This window comes from Sinocyclocheilus grahami, unplaced genomic scaffold (genome assembly GCF_001515645.1).
Source record: "Sinocyclocheilus grahami isolate Dianchi unplaced genomic scaffold, SAMN03320097.WGS_v1.1 scaffold262.1, whole genome shotgun sequence".
NCBI lineage: Eukaryota > Metazoa > Chordata > Actinopteri > Cypriniformes > Cyprinidae > Sinocyclocheilus > Sinocyclocheilus grahami.
In genome coordinates, this window is record NW_015505441.1 from 322,659 (window position 1) to 340,922 (window position 18,264).

At 38.1% G+C, this 18,264-nt stretch overlaps 1 protein-coding gene across 2 annotated transcripts in view; it reads right to left on the reverse strand.

Moving 5' to 3' along the window:
* The window catches only part of LOC107599176 (ADP-ribosylation factor-like protein 15), a 116,579-nt gene that overhangs the window by 49,932 nt on the left and 48,383 nt on the right, over positions 1-18,264 (reverse strand). For both annotated transcript variants that reach the window (XM_016290693.1, XM_016290692.1), the window contains one exon: positions 14,396-14,604. In XM_016290693.1, the coding sequence (XP_016146179.1) occupies positions 14,396-14,604 (209 nt within the window). The remainder of the gene's footprint in view (positions 1-14,395; positions 14,605-18,264) is intronic.

The following is an 18,264-nucleotide window of genomic DNA, read 5'->3' on the forward strand; positions in this document are numbered from 1 at the left end:
CCCCCTTCTTCCATTTACGGATGATGGAGGCCACTGTGCTCATTGGGACCGTCAATGCTGCAGAAATTTTTCTGTACACTTCCCCAGATCTGTATATATATATTCTGATACACACACAGTGCATCCGGAAAGTATTCACAGCACTTCACATTTTCCACATTTTATGTTACAGCCTTATTCCAAAATGGATTAAATTCATTATTTTCCTCAAAATTCTACAAACAATACCCCATAATCAAAAGAAGTCTTTGCAAATTTATTAAAAATTAAAAACCAAAAAAATCACATATACGCAAGTATTCACAGCCTTTGCCATGACGCTCAAAATTGAACTCAGGTGCATCCTGTTTCCACTGACCATACTTGAGATTTTTCTACAACTTGATTGGAGTCCACCTGTGGTAAATTCAGTTGATTGGATATGATTTAGAAAGGCACACACCTGTCTATATAAGGTCCCACAGTTAATGCATGTGCATGTCAGAACACAAATCAAGCCATGAAGTCCAAGGAATTGTCTGTAGACCTCTGAGACAGGATTGTATCGAGGCACAGATCTGGGGAAGTGTACAGAAAAATTTCTGCAGCATTGACGGTCCCAATGAGCACAGTGGCCTCCATCATCCGTAAATGGAAGAAGTTTGGAACCACCAGGACTCTTCCTAGAGCGGGCCGCCTGGCCAAACTGAGCAATCGGGGGAGAAGGGCCTTAGTCATGGAGGTGACAAAGAACCCTGTGGTCACTCTGACAGAGCTCCAGCATTTCTCTGTGCAGAGAGGAGAACCTTCCAGAAGAACAACCATCAGGCCTGTATGGCAGAGTGGCCAGACGGAAGCCTCTCCTCAGTAAAAGGTACATGACAGTCCACCTGGAGTTTGCCAAAAGGCACCTGAAGGACTCTCAGACCATAAGAAACAAAATTCTCTGGTCTGATGAAACAAAGATTGAACTCTTTGGCCTGAATGGCAAGCACCATGTCTGGAGGAAACCAGGCACTGCTCATCACCTGGCCAATACCATCCCTACAGTGAAGCATTGTGGTGGCAGCATCATACTGTGGAGATGTTTTTCAGCAGCAGGAACTGGGAGACTAGTCAGGATCGAGGGAAAGATGAATGCAGCAATGTACTGAGATTGTACAATGGACCTCAGACTGGGGCGAAGGTTCATCTTCCAACAGGACAACGACCCCAAGCACACAGCCAAGATAACAAAAGAGTGCCTAAAGGACAACTCTGTGAATGTCCTTGAGTGGCCCAGCCAGAGCCCAGAATTGAACCTGATTGAACATCTCTGGAGAGATCTGAAAATGGCTGTGCACGACACTCCCCATCCAACCTGATGGAGCTTGAGAGGTCCTGCAAAAAAGAATGGGAGAAACTGCCCAAAAATAGGTGTGCCAAGCTTGTAGCATCATACTCAAAAAGACTTGAGGCTGTAATTGGTGCCAAAGGTGCTTTAAAAAAGTATTGCGCAAAGGTTGTGAATACTTATGTACATGTGATTTTTTTTTTTTGTTTTGTAAATTTGCAAAGACTTCAAACAAACTTCTTTCATGTTGTCATTATGGGGCATTGTTTGTAAAATTAAGGAAAATAATTAATTTAATCCATTTTGGAATACTGGCTGTAACATAAAATGTGGAAAGTGATGTGAATACTTTCCGGATGCAGTGTTTGTGTGTGTGTGTAAAATTTGATCAGTTTCAAATAAGATACATGTACATTTTAGTATTACTCCATAGTAATAGATGCCCTTTTTTACATTTGAGCCCCTGCCCCTGAAAAACCAGAGAGGAGTTGATCCAAACTGCATGCGTGCATTATGTAAGACCATATTTTATTAATTCCACATAACAATTAACTGTCATATGACCATAACCAGAAATCATATTCCTGAGCCTTTGTGGCTTATCCTGTGGCTGAAGGTAAGAATGCTGTATTTCATTAAATGTGAACCTGACCGTTATGCATTACTCAGAGACTCACGGATCAATCCATCTCAAATGATCCAATGAGGGTTGCATTTTTTAATTTACCTATTTTTTTAGGTGATTACCTCAATGTGTTTTTTATATTTTTATTTACTTGGTGATAGACAGACCCTCACTTCATCATCACCTAGTAAGACAGTCTGTAAGACTACGAGCAAATTAACTTAAAGGGGTGGTTCACTGGGTTTTTTCTAGGCTTGATTGTGTTTATGGGGTGCAGTCTAACATGTGATAATGCTTCGTTTTTTAAAAACCGCATTATTTTTCACATAAATTATCTTTATTCCACACCTCTCTGTCCCTTTTCTGAGAAACGGGCTGATCATTTCCTTCTTTTATGAAGACCCTCCCTCAGAAAGAGGTGATGGGCTCTGATTGGTTAGCTAGCCCAGTGTGTTGTGATTGGCTAAACCGCCTCTAGCGTGCGTCTAAACGTCTCGCCCCTCACCTCAATGGCATGTGCTCCGGTTGTATTGTAAACAAAGGCGTCTTTAATATCGCTTATCAGTTTGACGTGTGCAGAGCAGGGGGACGCAAGGAACAGTATTAAGAACTGCTACTTTACTTGTGAATCCATTAGAATCCTTAGAAGACAGAATCATATATGATTCGATTCATATATGAATAGATTTTTACGTGCTCCTCTAGTTTTCTCTTCCTCTTCTCTAAAGCAGCGCAGCATGGCCTCGCCCCCTTTGCTGCCTTTTCCCGAGGGCGGGGTTTATCTGGGTTTGTGATGTCACGCACCCGGGAAGTAACTTCTTGAAGTCCCTACCAGCCGTTTTTGTAAGCATTAAACTGCTTTTAAAATTAAAAATTTTAAAAGACGATATCTCCATTTGCATTGAACTTTCAGCTTTGTAACTTTGCAGATATTGTTTATGCTCAAACAGCAACATTACACACTAACTAACGTTAAAAAAGTGAAAACGCAATGAACCACCCCTTTAATGTTAATCTTTACTAAAAAATTAATTCAATGCAAACAATTTATAGCTATATGTCTAATCAGAAAAGTTCAACTTGTTTGTAACTCTGCAAAGAATAACTACTATACACCGGGGATGTTGCTCTTGTCTAGACTACCTCATTAGATGGGTCAACAAACCAATATGTAGTCAACCAGACCACCATTAAAGCTTCTAACCCTTTCTCCACTGAAGTAGAAAACCAGACAGGTCCGTCTGATGTATCCCACTGCCAAATCTGTTCAGGTCAACTGACAGATTAAAACAAAAAATCCTTCTCTACGGAGAGGGTCAGAAAGATCAATGATCAAAAGAGGAGAGAGACCCCATATTAAAGAAGATATCAATTCATTGATATAACAGGACCCAATAATACATTAAAAATACCAGAAAATAATGTGTTGTTCACTCATCGTTCCCTCTGAGGACCATAGAATGAAAAGTTTTCTTTTTTTTTTTGACTAAAATCGTTATTGACTTCCACAATGTCTGAAATCTTCTCCACATGTGGAATTGGTGGACCATCAAAAATCATCAAAAAGCAGCAGATAATAGCAACAAATCTCTGTAAATGTTTTTTTTTCCCCCCTGCAAACAACATTTCTGGAGCACACAAATAATGCACTGGTCAAATTTAGTCATAATGACGCACAATATGCTAGAGACACTGCCGGCTCGTGGATTTTTAAGCTTTAATAAATAAGGTGACAAAATAACAAAAAAAATAATATATATATATATATATATATATATATATATATATATTACATTTAAGTTAAAATACATTAATATTAGTTAAAAAATAACACAATAAATTGAAGTTAAGCCCTGGTTATTGCTACAGGCCTACATGGTACCAGAGCCTGGATAAATTTGCTGAAAAGCTTCGTAAAACTGGAACAGTTGCTCAAAAATGATGCACCAGGTATTTACTCATCCAAACTCAAAGCACAGAACTGAAATCAAATCGTGGGAAATTTAAACCGTTATACCCGTAGTATACACACAAACGCATATAATAAACATGTACAGATATAAATACACAAACAAATGATAAACAATGAATATCAGCTTTCTAAATGGCTTCACTTCAGCACTTCAACACAACCACCAAGGACTGCACTCTCCAAAACAACATCTGCCTCGAAGACTGTCTGATAGGACAGAAAATATTCTTCTGCATGTGCCAATGGAATCGCATGTTTATTCACATCTGATTGAACAATGAAGGGATGTTTCAGACTTGGAATCAAATCCTGTCCACACCAGTCAAGAAGCAGAGAGAAACAAAGACATTTCTGACCTAAAGTTTCCAGATTATAAATCTAATGCAACAAGGAAAGAGTCGAATTCATGCATTTCCACATCCACACAACTCTTCTGGAAACAAATGACACAAACTAGCCTTGGTTTCTCAGGGAACATGAATGTCAAACACAGCAGATATTTATGATTAATTACGTGTTACGAGTCAGTGGGTGCGTGAGGTGGGAGAAAACCGGGGTCCGTAAACTGAACTGTTGAATAGTCATGTCGTGACTTTTTTCCTAGTATGAAAAGTAGACAACACAAACTGTAAACAAACACATATTTTGGCTAAAAGTTAGAACACAAAAAAGTCCCAAAAAGTAGAGCTTTAATGCAGCTTGACAGCACAGTTGCTTGTGCAGTATTGCTTTGTCACAAATTCAGTTGGTAAGCAACATCAGTTATAAATTTGGTTCAAGGAAACCAGATGTGAGCTAATTCACTCCTCAGAGAAAAGCATTTTGTACAGTCATCTGGACTTTGTTTACACTTGGTATTAATATTCATCTTGGGTGATCCGATTGCAAATGGCCAGCAATGAATACAGGTGTAAACAAGGTCCAAAGTGGTTGGTGATTTGACTAACCAAATTCACAGATAGTTGAATCATCATGAAGTCATCACATGACATTTGTAGTGCAAAGGCTATTCCAACCTAATGTACCCAGACAACATCAACAGCCTACTCACCTATCCATCAATCACTGTGTTAAAACAATTGCTCTGGCCAAAATCACATACTTTTAGAGTATGCGCTGTATTCAGTGAAGAATTTACTTCTAAACAATTGAAGTTCGTTCTGTAGGTACAAATGATATCAATGCTTTGTACATACAACACTGCCCTTTGACCTGTATATTCCCAAACCAATCAAGAAAGTAATTTACTATAAGTATACTTGAGGAACAACTTTCTCGGATTTGAGTCAAAATCTGCTAAGAGGTAATTAAAAGTAACTATCATGTAAAAAAAAAGTGTTAAATTTTATCAATCTTTGATAATTGTCGTAAAGGGGTCATATGATGTTGCTAAAAAGAACATTATTTTGTGTATTTGGTGTAATGAAATGTGTTTATGTGGTTTAAGGTTCAAAAAACACATTATTTTCCACATACTGTACATTATTGTTTCTCCTCTATGCCCCGCCTTTCTGAAACGCGTCGATTTTTACAAAGCTCATCGGTCTGAAAAGTGAGGTGTGCCCTGATTGGCCAGCTATCCATTGCGTTATGATTGGCCGAATTCCTCAAGCGTGTGACGGAAATGCTACGCCCCTTACCATACTGTGATGCCGTGTCCCGGAGCGATGAGACAAAAACATTAAAACCCATTATAAACAAGGCATTTGTTGCATCCAGTGAGGGGGACATAATTACGGATTATAATGACTTATAGGTCTTTTTATGCGTTGCGTTGCATCGCGCCACGTAAACATAAAACCGTGTCTGCATTTGTGATCAGAGAAATGACAAACAACAAGTGCTACTCTACACTGCTCAAAACTCGCGTTTGAATCATCAGTGGCAAATTCTTTAAATATGAAAACGTACTTACAGTCTGTGAGTCAGAACAGCCGGCATTGTAGTCTACTCTCACAGGATCAGGAAACAGTCCTCCATAAAATGCGCTGCACACATCTGAATATTTGGGTTAAACTGTTCTGGAACAGTGTTGCAAATACAACTTAACCACTGATTTCTAGTCGTGTCCTCTTTTGGAAGGCCAAAGTATTTTCGTTTCGCAACGAAACACATAGCGTCTTCACAACATGGTGGCGGCGGTGGCAGCAACAATAAAGTTACGCCTTCTTTCTTTGCGTGAACATTTGGGCGGCGTTAGGGATCTTATCTATTCACGAACAGCTTGTAACACTCCAAAGAGAAAGGAAAACTTGAAATCGCATCATATGACCCCTTTAATATTTTAAACAACTGAGAATGTAGATGAACCTTTCAAGTTCAGTAATGTACATTACACCAGCCTATGTTAGTCAAATTGGTCTACAGGGATTCATCTCAAGATCACTAATTTAATTTCATCTATTGCCAAAACTATGAAAAAAGATCATAATAAAAATTATTGAAAATATTCAAAAAGGAAATACCAGAATCAGAATGCGTAGTTTGTGCATAAATGTCCATCAAAATATAACATACAACTTACTGTTTCCATCAGGAACCAACACATTGAATGATGTTCATTAACACTGTACATTTTATCGTTGGATTGGTGTTTATTTTGCTTTAGCATGCAGTGTGAAGTATTGCCCGACCATTCTGATTCAAATTTCAGTGAGTTAAGAACAAATTTATACTCACCTGCATTATATATTTGTAATATATATATTTATATTATATTTATGTATGGCCTACGTTACGGTCTTTGACAAACAGCATGCCGAAGCCGATATTTTCTCCTTCACGGAAAGCAATGATGTACAGTAGTCAAAAGCAAGACAAAACAGTAAAAAGCACATTTTGGCTATTTAATTTTTGCAATGGTGAAAAAATTGGCAATATACATGGGGAAAAACCATGAAAAACCATGTTTGTTATTTGGCCTTCAACCCAGTGTTTCAGTTTGTTTGGCTTCGGCCAAGAATTTTCGGTGCATCCCTAGTAATAGTTATTTATTTATTATCCAAAAAAAGTATTCACTGAAGTGACTGATGTCCACGAGTGTTATGTTGATGTTTCTAGTTCTAATATACCAACTGACAGCTACTGTAGCAAGTTTTTGACAGACGTGATAATGTGCTTAAGGGTTGGATTTTTGGGTAATTATAAAATGTGCTGGAGACGTTCAAAATGCTTTTTACGTAGTTCATTATACTTATTTTATGGAAAAAGTATAATAAATTATATGACTATAATAAATATTGATGCTACTCAGAGACATGTTTGGCTTATCAGAAATGTTACATTCAGCAGTTGCATACTTGTTGACTTTGAAAAACTTTTTTTTACCAGAAAAGGATTGGTTTTGATGCAAAAAGTTGTTTTTAATGTTTCTCTTATAACAAAAATATTTTATTTAAACAAATGAAAATACAAATCCTGTTGTAAATAATATTGAAACATACTGTACTACTCACGTGATGTGCTGAATTTTGCATGATATATTTGTATGTAGGGAAAATTTTAAACTTTGGCAGTCACATGCATCTTTTAAAGACGCATATATACAAAAAATAATAAATAAATACATTTTCATGTGTACAAAACCAGAGGACCTTACACCAAAATCTGATCAAACATCACCTAAGGAAAGGAAAGGAAAGGACATGAGGTCAAGTATAGTGTCCCATACTTGGAATTTGTGCTCTGCATTTAACCCATCCAAGTGCACACACACAGCAGTAAGTAGTGTACAAACACGCACACACACCGTGAACACACACCCGAAGCACTGGGCAGCCAATGCTGTGGCGCCCGGGGAGCAGTTGGGGGTTCGGTGCCTTGCTCAAGGGTCTCACCTCAGATGTGGTATTGTGGGAGGAAGAGAGCACTGGTTATTCACTCCCCCCACCTACAATCCCTGCCGGACCTGAGACTCGAACCCACGACCTTTGGATTACAAGTCTGACTCTCTAACCATTAGGCCATTAGGTCTAGGATCAGATCAATAGCTGTATGTGAAACGATGGTTGATTTCCTCTATTCTAAGATCAGTTCTTTAGCTGAACATTTGAGCATTCATACAGGAAACCTTTAGAAAACAAGAACCAGTGCATCGGGGCAAAACATCTACACAGCCTGCTTTGTTGAGGTGTTATATCAACATATGACGCCCCTCTCTCTGCTCACTTCCTCCTAGGGCCCCAACAGCAGGAGGTTGGTGTCAACAAGGAATTCTGTCCCATGAATATTTCCCCTCCTGAAAACAAGTCACACACAGGGCCCTAGTTAGGCCTTTACAGGTCCAACGAGTCTTTTAAACTTGACTGCGGCAATGTAAAAACGAGACGTCGCCAACATTATGCCATAAAATGATACCGGGCAGCGCTAATAACTAGGTTGCAACAACAACACGCTGGGTGCTGCTTTGCTTGGGAAAACCTATACACAATTTAACTCAGAAACACATAATATCAGTCACATTTCAGAGTAAAAATGATTTCAGGTGTTATAAACCGATATGTCCCATGTACAAAACATCTAAACTGTTGTTGCAAACATTAAACAGGACCAGTGTGTCTGTAAACAGCATTTAGTGTGACGTGAATCAACTCAACACAGACCAGAAAAGTTTTTCAAAGGCATAAGATGTTAACGTCACAGCTACGTTCAAATGTAATTTTAGCTTTAGAATTTGTGATGAAAGCTCCAATCCGCTCAGTTATGACAGATGGCAGTAGCACTTCTGAGAGAAGAATTAGAGTCAGTTGTGTAGCTGCTCAGTGGGCAGTGATGACCTGCTGATTATACATCATGACTCAGAGTTTGAAGGGTGTTTAGTCTCTGTAGCTCTCTGGGCAAGGTGACTGAGCCTTTGCGGTAAACCTCATGAGTCTGGATCATGTTCTTATAACCACAATTTCACAACACCACCTGCTACACAAAAACAGAGAACATCTTAAAACCCAAAATATGTCTGAGAGAAGAATTTGATTATCAAAATGGAATCAGATGGCATGGTGCATAACAGTAATTATACATATTAATTCATCTACAAAGAGGAACGTTCTTAGCTTGTCCATCTTTAGTGAACCACTTTCTCACATTTAAGGTCATTGCACACGGAGTCCGAAATTTTCGTATGTTTTTTCGTATTTGTTATCCTAAAAATTCGTTGCACACAGAAACCTTGAACACTGAGTTTGATGCGTATTAATTCATCCGTTGCGAAAAAATTCGCAAAACAGTACTAAATGGAGTCTTCAAGCAGTGAGGATTATTCTTAAAAAGAGAAAAAGAAAGGAAATACTGGGTCCATCCAATCCTGAGATATAGAGATGAAGGAGAGCTCCTCCTCCTTAAGGAGCAGTGGGATTATCGCGGGCGATTCAAAGTTTACTCCAGCATGTCAGTGGCTCAGTTTGATGCTTTGCTAGCGATACTAGAGCCACATATTAAAAAGACCACCACTAATATCTGTGAACTCAGTGTGCAAGGATCTTTACAGTGCTTTGTGCTACGAGACGAAGTGGATGAACTTGACAATCGCCATTCTGGATTTTGGCGTTCACTTGTACGGTGGCTCTGAATTAGTGTTGGGTCGTGCTTGAATGATTCGTTCATTTTGAACGAATCTTTAATGTGACTTGGGAATGTGTGGATACCTCACCTAGAGTGTATGAATTGGTTATTAATTCTATTTCCCCTAAACGGTTACATTCGGTTAGGGATTGTTACAGATCTTCAAAATGTGAAATGATAATATTACATTTAAGTTATTTTTTATTTTAATTTATTTATGATTTATAAAAAAAAAAGAAGATGTTTAACTTTTTATTTATTTGTTTTTGTTCTGTTTATATTTCATTTTTATTATTCTTTATGTATTTATTGTTTTGTATTCTGGGTGTGTGTATTTTATTGCTATGACTGTATCCCCTGTGAATGTTATATCTTCAATAAAAAAAATTTAAAAAAGAACTAATCAATTCTCTTTCCGGCTCAGACTGCATTGGTTAAGTTTATGGGGCTGTCACGCGATGAACGAACGACTCGGAAAACCCGAAGACTTGTCAGATAAGAGGTGGAGCTAATCATAGACTGAAGACCCAGGTAAACAATGAATTAATCTTTTCTGTTTCTTATAGCAGTTTTGTATTGTTTGTAGTGTGATCAACATTTGCGTTAGTAGACGTGTTAGGGAAGTAACACGTAACATTTTAATTGTATTTTGCTAAAATGAATGAAATGACTCAAAAAAAGATTCGTTCATTTTGCTGAATGAGACTCAAAGGTCCGAGTCGGTAAAATGATCCGAACTTCCCATCACTACTCTGAATTGTCAAAACACCTCTCAAAATGCTTGCTACGGATGCGAAAAACGCAGAAAATCGAACCCGCTCCGATTTTTTTTAAGATGGACGAAAGTTTCGGAGGCAGTATGTAAACGTGATTGACACAGCGTGAGGTCGTATTTACTTTTCAACGTGCAAAAATTTCGGACTCTGTGTGCAATGGCCTTAAGAGTCAAGCAAACAATTTGTTTGTACACTAACTCAGAGACATCTAGTATCTTTCATTTAATATTAAGCATGCAAGTTCTGCACGAAAGCTCCTCTACAAGACATCTGGATTATTTATGATGGCAAGTAATGTTTGAAAGGTTTGCTTGAAAGAAGATTCAACTGTCTGAAGCTTTTTATTATGGCGAATCTTGAAATGTTTAGGTGTAAGCATTTCAAAAACCCCAAGAGAATGTGAAGAGTTTCTGCCTCGAAAAATATGTGGAACAAGACACAAAATAAAACATTTAAATGCACAATCATCTAAACAAAAGGAGTGTGTGGGGCAAAAAGAGGCGAGGAAAAAGGAAGCGAGAAATGCGACTACAAATGCCAGTTCCCCTCTCAGGAATCAAACCTGTCTTTGATATCCGGCTTTACTATTCCGCCTCTCTGCTTTGATGGGTCAACCATACTTTCTCACAGACTGCATGAAAGTTGAAATCAGTTCTTTCAGTTTTTATGTTTGACTTGATTTGACCATCTCAAGGAAGTAACAGAGGAAAAAAAGTGAAAAAAACCCTTCTGTCCTGAATTTTAAAATGATTAATTCTAATAGATTTAATTTATTTATAGTTTTTTGATTTTGTGTTTTCCTTATTTTTAAAAATGCAATCAAACAAAAAAGAGGTGACAATTCAAACCTGGGACAGATGCAAACTAAGTCAGGCCATATCCCATTCAAAGCGATTGGCAAGCATGTCAGAGTTAAGTGTGGATCGACGTGTGGGACTTGATCCCTCACTGTGACAGGATACACAGTATGCCTACAACAAGAATAGAGATGACACCATAATTAAATAAAAGGCCTGTGGCAGGGCTCACTGCCTCTATAAGCCAAATTCACGTGGCTCTGGAAGTGTTTGCAAACAGCTAAAAGAGGTCAATCGCTCTCTGTGACTTCAACTTCTAAAAATAGACCAACACATGGCAATCTCCCCAGTAATATGGTTTGCGCTGATCAGACGCAACTGACCACATTTAGGAGCTTAAACAAAAAAAGGGTCTATGTGGGTCCTCTCGGTTGACCGCCAGCTGACTGAAGTCAACACCACATACAAGATTTTCTCCAGCATGCAGTCACACAGTACATGTCACACGTGCCATTGGTCAATATCAGGATATCTGCTGACCGGGTGGCACACAACCCTATAGGCTTATAGACTATACAAATCGATGGGGAAAGTGGACCAGCATCAAGTTGGTTGCTATTTTTCATTAGTGGTTGTCTGTAAAATCCTATGAGATCCTAAGCATTGCCACAGACATGTTGTAATTATCTTATATCCGGCACATAACAATGCACACTCGAGTATAGTGTGACACTTATTTCCATCATCAGCACTTAAGCTTTCGAAAAGATCTCCAGCATATTTCCTCATGTCAAGAATTGGCAACAGGCTTGTCTGAAATACTTTGCAGGCTCCTTCTCTCATCGCCAATTGAGTCCTCAATGCGACCACAATGCATGCCTCTTCAGTCGAGAGAGTCTAGCAGTGAAACACAAGTAGAAAGTGGAGGTGGCTAGCCAAAACATCCCACACCGAACACAACTGCACTGGAGGAAGGCAGGTGTCACTTTCACATGTAACCACAATGACTAAATGCTCTTCCCTTTACTTAGGCCAGCTTCGCAGAGCATGTATAAACAGTATATACTGTAAGCAAACTTGCAGCATAACTTCAACAGCAGACCTGCTTTGACAAAGTCAAAATCCATAAATGAAAAATGGTTATCAGGGAGTGAGTTATTGAGAACTACTACACATTAATCAAGACCCAAAACCCACATGAGCTATAATCTGCACTGCAGTCGGTGCAGATTAGATCTGTTTCTGCATGTGAAATTTACATCCAGCCGTGATCAATATATCACGTCAGTTTAAGTTTTACATTCATAAAGGCCTTTATTGCATGTTATTGTGGGGATAAATAGGTTTACACTGTACTTTCAATGTATTTCAGTGTAGTTCAAATATGCTACAACTAGGGCTGGGCGATTTTTCAGATTTGATCAATTAATTCGAATGTAATGTTTTGTCGCGACTTTATTTTTTAGAAATCAAGGCATCACGATTTTGAATAGAAATATGACCAACCGTTAGAATTTGACGCTTTGACAATATGCCAATGATAACGATCCAACCACATGTTGTCGCACGTGATTAACCGCTCACGTACGACGCGCTCATATCGTTAGGCGCCATTCACACAGAATGCGCTTTTGCATTGACAAAGATGCAACGTGGGCAGTGGAATAGGAAAAACATGCAAGAGGATGGGAGTGAACTCCTTTTAACTTGAGCGCCACGTTTTTAGAATGTCGTTTCATGCATGAACGTAGCTATATTTTATTCACATAAACACCAATTTATGCTGTACAAATATAAATGTGTATAATATTATCTGGAATATATTCTCTTTTGTGTACAATACCATTAAGGAAGCTAAATGTAAATGTATAAACCTGAAAAGAAACATAAAACTATGTCTGTCAGTGTGACAAAATAATTTGGATTCATCTCATGATTTTAGTGTTTAGAAAGCAGATTGAAACTGTAGCAATGTCAAATTTGGTGAATTTATTTGTAACTTTCCCGCAGACACAATAGCACCCCCTTGCGGCCCCCTGTACGCTGTATATGTCCTTCATTCTCCAGCTGTGAGTCATATTTATTGACCAGTAGATTTAGAAGCAGACATCTACTTGTTTTTGGTAAATTGCATCACAGACAACAGCTCATGTTGGAGGAGCCAAGAGGTAAATGCAGGATTAATGTAAAATGTCTGCACATTCAAGAATACATGAAATGCAATCGGTTTACAAAAATGATGGGAATGTGCTGGGATGAATGTCGTTCCTTCAGTCTGACTGGCTAAGAGGAGTCAGCAGTAGAGGGGTTGACTTGCTTCAATCTGTGGTCTACATGTGATCAGAAGCTTGAACTCCTAACCTGATACCATCTTCACCCACTTGTTTATAGTGGGCTGGACATCAGCAAGTCCTGCGCAGGAGACAATGCCCTGCCTTTCCTTAACATTCAATAGTGGAAACTTTGACAAACCACATCTCTTTCTGTAATAACGTTTGAGTAAGACATTCCAGATGTTTACATCATGACTCATTTGACGGAATTTTAGGAAAATTATCCATATGATTTAGGGGCACTTTTTTGAAGAATAACATTTCATAACCTCAGGTGGCATCCACAATTTATTTCCTTTAAATAATTAAGTAATTAACAAAAAATGATAAAACGAGTCCATACATTCAATATGTGACACTCTAGTGGATTCCGTTTCAAATAACCACTGCTGACACAATTTAAAAAGTGTCTTTATTTAATTTATTATGTAGTAATATTACTTATTATTCCAAATATTCAGCCACCTGGAACTGAAGTCACATGTAAGTGCAAAATATGTAACCATCTGCAAAAATGTACACATGGTACGTATGTAGATCGATATTTTCCTGTCTCAGATGCATAACTACAGCACCAGACTGTCATACTTACGTCCTTGTCTAGATTAAATACATACTTGGAAAACTTCAAGTGTCTCCTGCTGCTTGTTCATACTTTCTTCTGAGGAGAACAACATCTACAGGGTTTTCTCAGCATGTGGAAAGAGACTATTAGTCAGCCGGCCCACGTCACAGCATGTTTACATCATCAGCTCTGGTTCTAGGATGCAGTAGGGAGGGGGAGCTCCCCACAACATCCTATCCCAGCCCCGGTCGCTCATCTTCCAAGGCTGACCATAAACAACTGCTCTTACTGCATGGCAACAGGACGCTCTCCAAAACGCACGCTACCCAGCGCTCAGTCCAAACACTTGAGAGAGTGTGTACAAACAGAGCCCAGCAACCCTCAACAGCGGCAGATCACAGAGAAGACGGCCAGCACTTAACATAGAGCTATATTTGGTGTGGAAAGTTACCATACCTCCGATACAGAGCGGGCAGCTGGTGAATCCTGGTGGTTGGCGAGAATGAGGAAAGGAAGGGTGCACAGCTGAGGATGCTGCATGGCCGAGAGAAGCTCAGACCGGGACGCCTCCATCTCTTCGTCTGATGTGGCACTGTTGAGGACAAACACCACACCTTGGGAACCTTGATAATATCGGCTCCAGTATTTCTTGATGGTCTCAGCTCCTACAGAGAGGGAACCAGCAATGATGTAGTGTACCATGTGACTGTTCACGTACAATCCTAAGTAAGCAAAAATATAAAAATAAATAAATAAATGTGATACATTGGCTCCCTTTCTATTTATGTGTGTGAATTTGAATTTAATTAGCTAAACCCCACAGAAGAACTGAATTGACAGGAAGAGGAATTTAAGAAATTTTTTATCAAAGAAATCCAACAAAAGTCATGCATTCTGGGAAGTGTTTTTCCATCTTAGTCCACAGAAGTTCACTTATTATATATAATCAAATAACTAAATACATATTTATAGGTGGTATCTATCTATCTATCTATCTATCTATCTATCTATCTATCTATCTATCTATCTATCCTCTCTCTCTTCATGTCTCTCTTTAAACCTAGAGTTCAAAGTTTGTCTTGAGAAATCTTGATTTTATGTTTAAAAGTTAGTCAAATGGAAATTTTGTTTGTGTCCTGAATTCAAAATGAATTCAATCCGAGGACGTAAAATGGAGTTTAAGAGGCATTCTTGCTTAAATTCTGAATGGTACACAATCCTGGTTAAAGCCATTATAGGTCTTTCATTTTCTGATGTTAGGTCCACATTCATGGATTCAGGCTTGCAAAAATCAGAAAATTTGATAGGAAAGTTCCAAGGTGTCTCAAAACAGATCATGTAATAAAATATTCCCCATTTCCTTATAGCACCTTTCCTTGTAGCATCAATCTATGACGTAAATCATATTATGCTGTTACAGTGCTGATTAAAAGAGTTTTAAAATCATTCAAACTAATCCCTTAGGCTTAGAGTGCTAAACTTAACCTGACTTAATCCAAAATAAATATAAAAGGAAATAAATCATCAAGAATGATTCTGTCACAATAACCATCAGAGCACAAGTCAAGTCATGTAACTGTTGACAAATCCGGTGAGATCACGATGACGCATGTTTGTAGAAAAAGTGGTCTTGAAGTCTCAAAACAAAATAGTTTAGCGGAAACTGCAAGAAATAAATCCCACTCAGCAGAAAAGAAGCATTTGGTTTGACTTGCCAGGCTAAACTAGTGTAAAATAACAGCACACAAGGCTCCTGGGGAGATGTGAAAAGGCAGTATGGTCATTTACTCAGTGTTTTCAAACACATCCTGTTCGGAGATGCCGGTTTAGTTCAAATCTCTTTTCAGCCATCCTACATGTGCGTGCAAAGAGATTATAATAATTTAGCAATCAATTTAGAATATGTGCAAATGAATACAGTAGAGATGTATAAATTAATTGTTTTTCCTTTTACACAATGAAAGAGAATAGCACTTACACATGATCCAAATGTTCTTCAAAGAGTAAATGCATAGGACTTTTCAGGAACTATACAATGTATTTGGGTTTCCTCCAAGTCTCTTAAGTTGCCAATTCAAATGTTTAACAAATGTTTTACTGGTTTATGGTCCACATATGGTTCTTTTTTTGGTGCTGTACATTGATGTGCATATCTTCACCATGCCACAGTAGTTGCTTTTATTACACGGCTCTCTGGAACACTTGATTCAGATTAACATTCTGCGGTCAAATGTTTATGTATAATGACTGATAAACTGTATATTTGATTGTTGTCATTGCCGGCCAACCGATTTCCATAGTTGTGCCCAGCAGCACTCCATGGTCTCTTTCTTTCACGTAATAAAATTATTTAAATGTCCATTTATTTATTTATTTGGCAAATAGTCAACTAATAAGTAGGATGCTATACACTCAGATGATCATTATCGCAAAATAAACCTATTCAGGATGATCTGATCAACCCATCAGGGTTCATTTTGCGATAATGATGCCTGACTGTGGGTTACGCCTTAGGTGTAGGTTATCTGTGAATGAAACCTACATGCTCACAAAGTGAGTCATCCACTAATCTCTCATCTTCATTTACACTACTGTTCAAAAAGTCTGGGGTCAGCATGTTTTTTTTAAAGAAATTAATACTTTTATTTGGCAAGGATGCATAAAATTGATCAAAATTTCAAAAGTGACAGTAAATACATTTCTAAAATTACAAACAAATATATTTCAAATAATTCTGTTCTTCAGAATCGTGAAAAAATTTATCACATTTTACACAAATATTAAGCAAGCTGTTTTCAACATTATTAATAATAATAATTTATGTTTCTTGAGCAGCAAATCGGCTATTAGAATGATTTCTGAAGAATCATGTGACACTAAAGACTGGAGTAATAAAATTCAGCTTTTGCCATCATTGCATTTTAAAATAGATTCAAACAGAATACTGTTAGATTACACAATATCACAGTTTTACTGTATTTTCGATCAAATAAATGCAGCCTTGGTGAACATATGAGACTTAAAAGAAAGCATTAAAAAGTCGTACCAACCTCAAACATTTGAACAGTGGTGTACATCAAGTATAAGATGTCACCACAGTCCAGCTACACCATTTACTGTTTCCCATAACACACTGAGAATAACAGCAACAAGGTAAACTCAATCTGACTGCATAGTGTAAATAAAAGACGGTCTGCAAAATATAATCCCAGTTATCTGCAGGTTCAACTTTTTTATTTCTGCACTGATTTTGGGGCAAATCAGTTGAATTCTTTTGAATGGATATAAACAAACATTAAACTAAGCTGTAGACCACACTTTCACTGCTAGATGAAAGTATAATCTAATTAGCCAACATTCTTAATAAACAAACAAACAAGGATCAGGGAGTATGTAGAAGTTTGTGGAGTTCAGTGGGTGTACTTCGCGACCGAGTCTGGTTATTTATGTGGATCTGTGTGTGGTTTACATCAGTGAACAGTGGAGCACATCTCGTACCCTTCTATCATCATGCTGACATCTTCTGCCACCTATTGGTCAATGGCCCTGTCAGGAAGTCAAACGTTAATTTGCTGGAAAAATGTATGCTCAGAAACCCGGAGTCATTGATGTTTCTGTGAGGCATCCCAAGACATGATTCAAAACACATTCTGGATTTGTTCAGAAAAAATAATGGAGTACCCGCTGTACATACTCAAGTGTCAGGGCACCATTATCGAAGACATATGGGAGACTAAAAATGAAATTTTGCAAAAACTATCTACTCCACCTAGGTCCTGTTATCTTGACCTGCCAAGAGATGCAGATGAAACAGTCTGTCTTGGCTGCTCGTCTGTCCACATCTCCAGGGCATAGTGTTTCATCTTAACTCATTAAATGTCCATCATTTCAACCTGGATCACATCAGACAGCTTGGGTCTTGAAATGCCTTTCCACAGCTCAGATCCCAGGTCATGGTATCCAGCTCGAAACCATCTTAACCACAGGCAGCAGACAGTACAAACAACCGAGCATAACCAAGTCTTCGGTTTCTCTTCTCTTTAAATATAAATGAGTAAAATACTTTGGTACTATTCCAAGATCTGGGGTCCCTTCCTCCAATATTTACAGAATAGTTGAACTTAAAGATTAAGATTATTATACTATTTATAGTATTTATCTGTTATGGCTATGATTTCTGTGGTGATTTTTGTCCCTGTCCTTGCATGATCTATATTCATTTTATGTATTTTATTTAGGCATTTTTGTCATTTATAAATTCGTCTGGCTTTTTTTATTTGTATTTTGGGTTGGGGGGGGGGGGGGGCATGTTGTTTTTTTTTTTT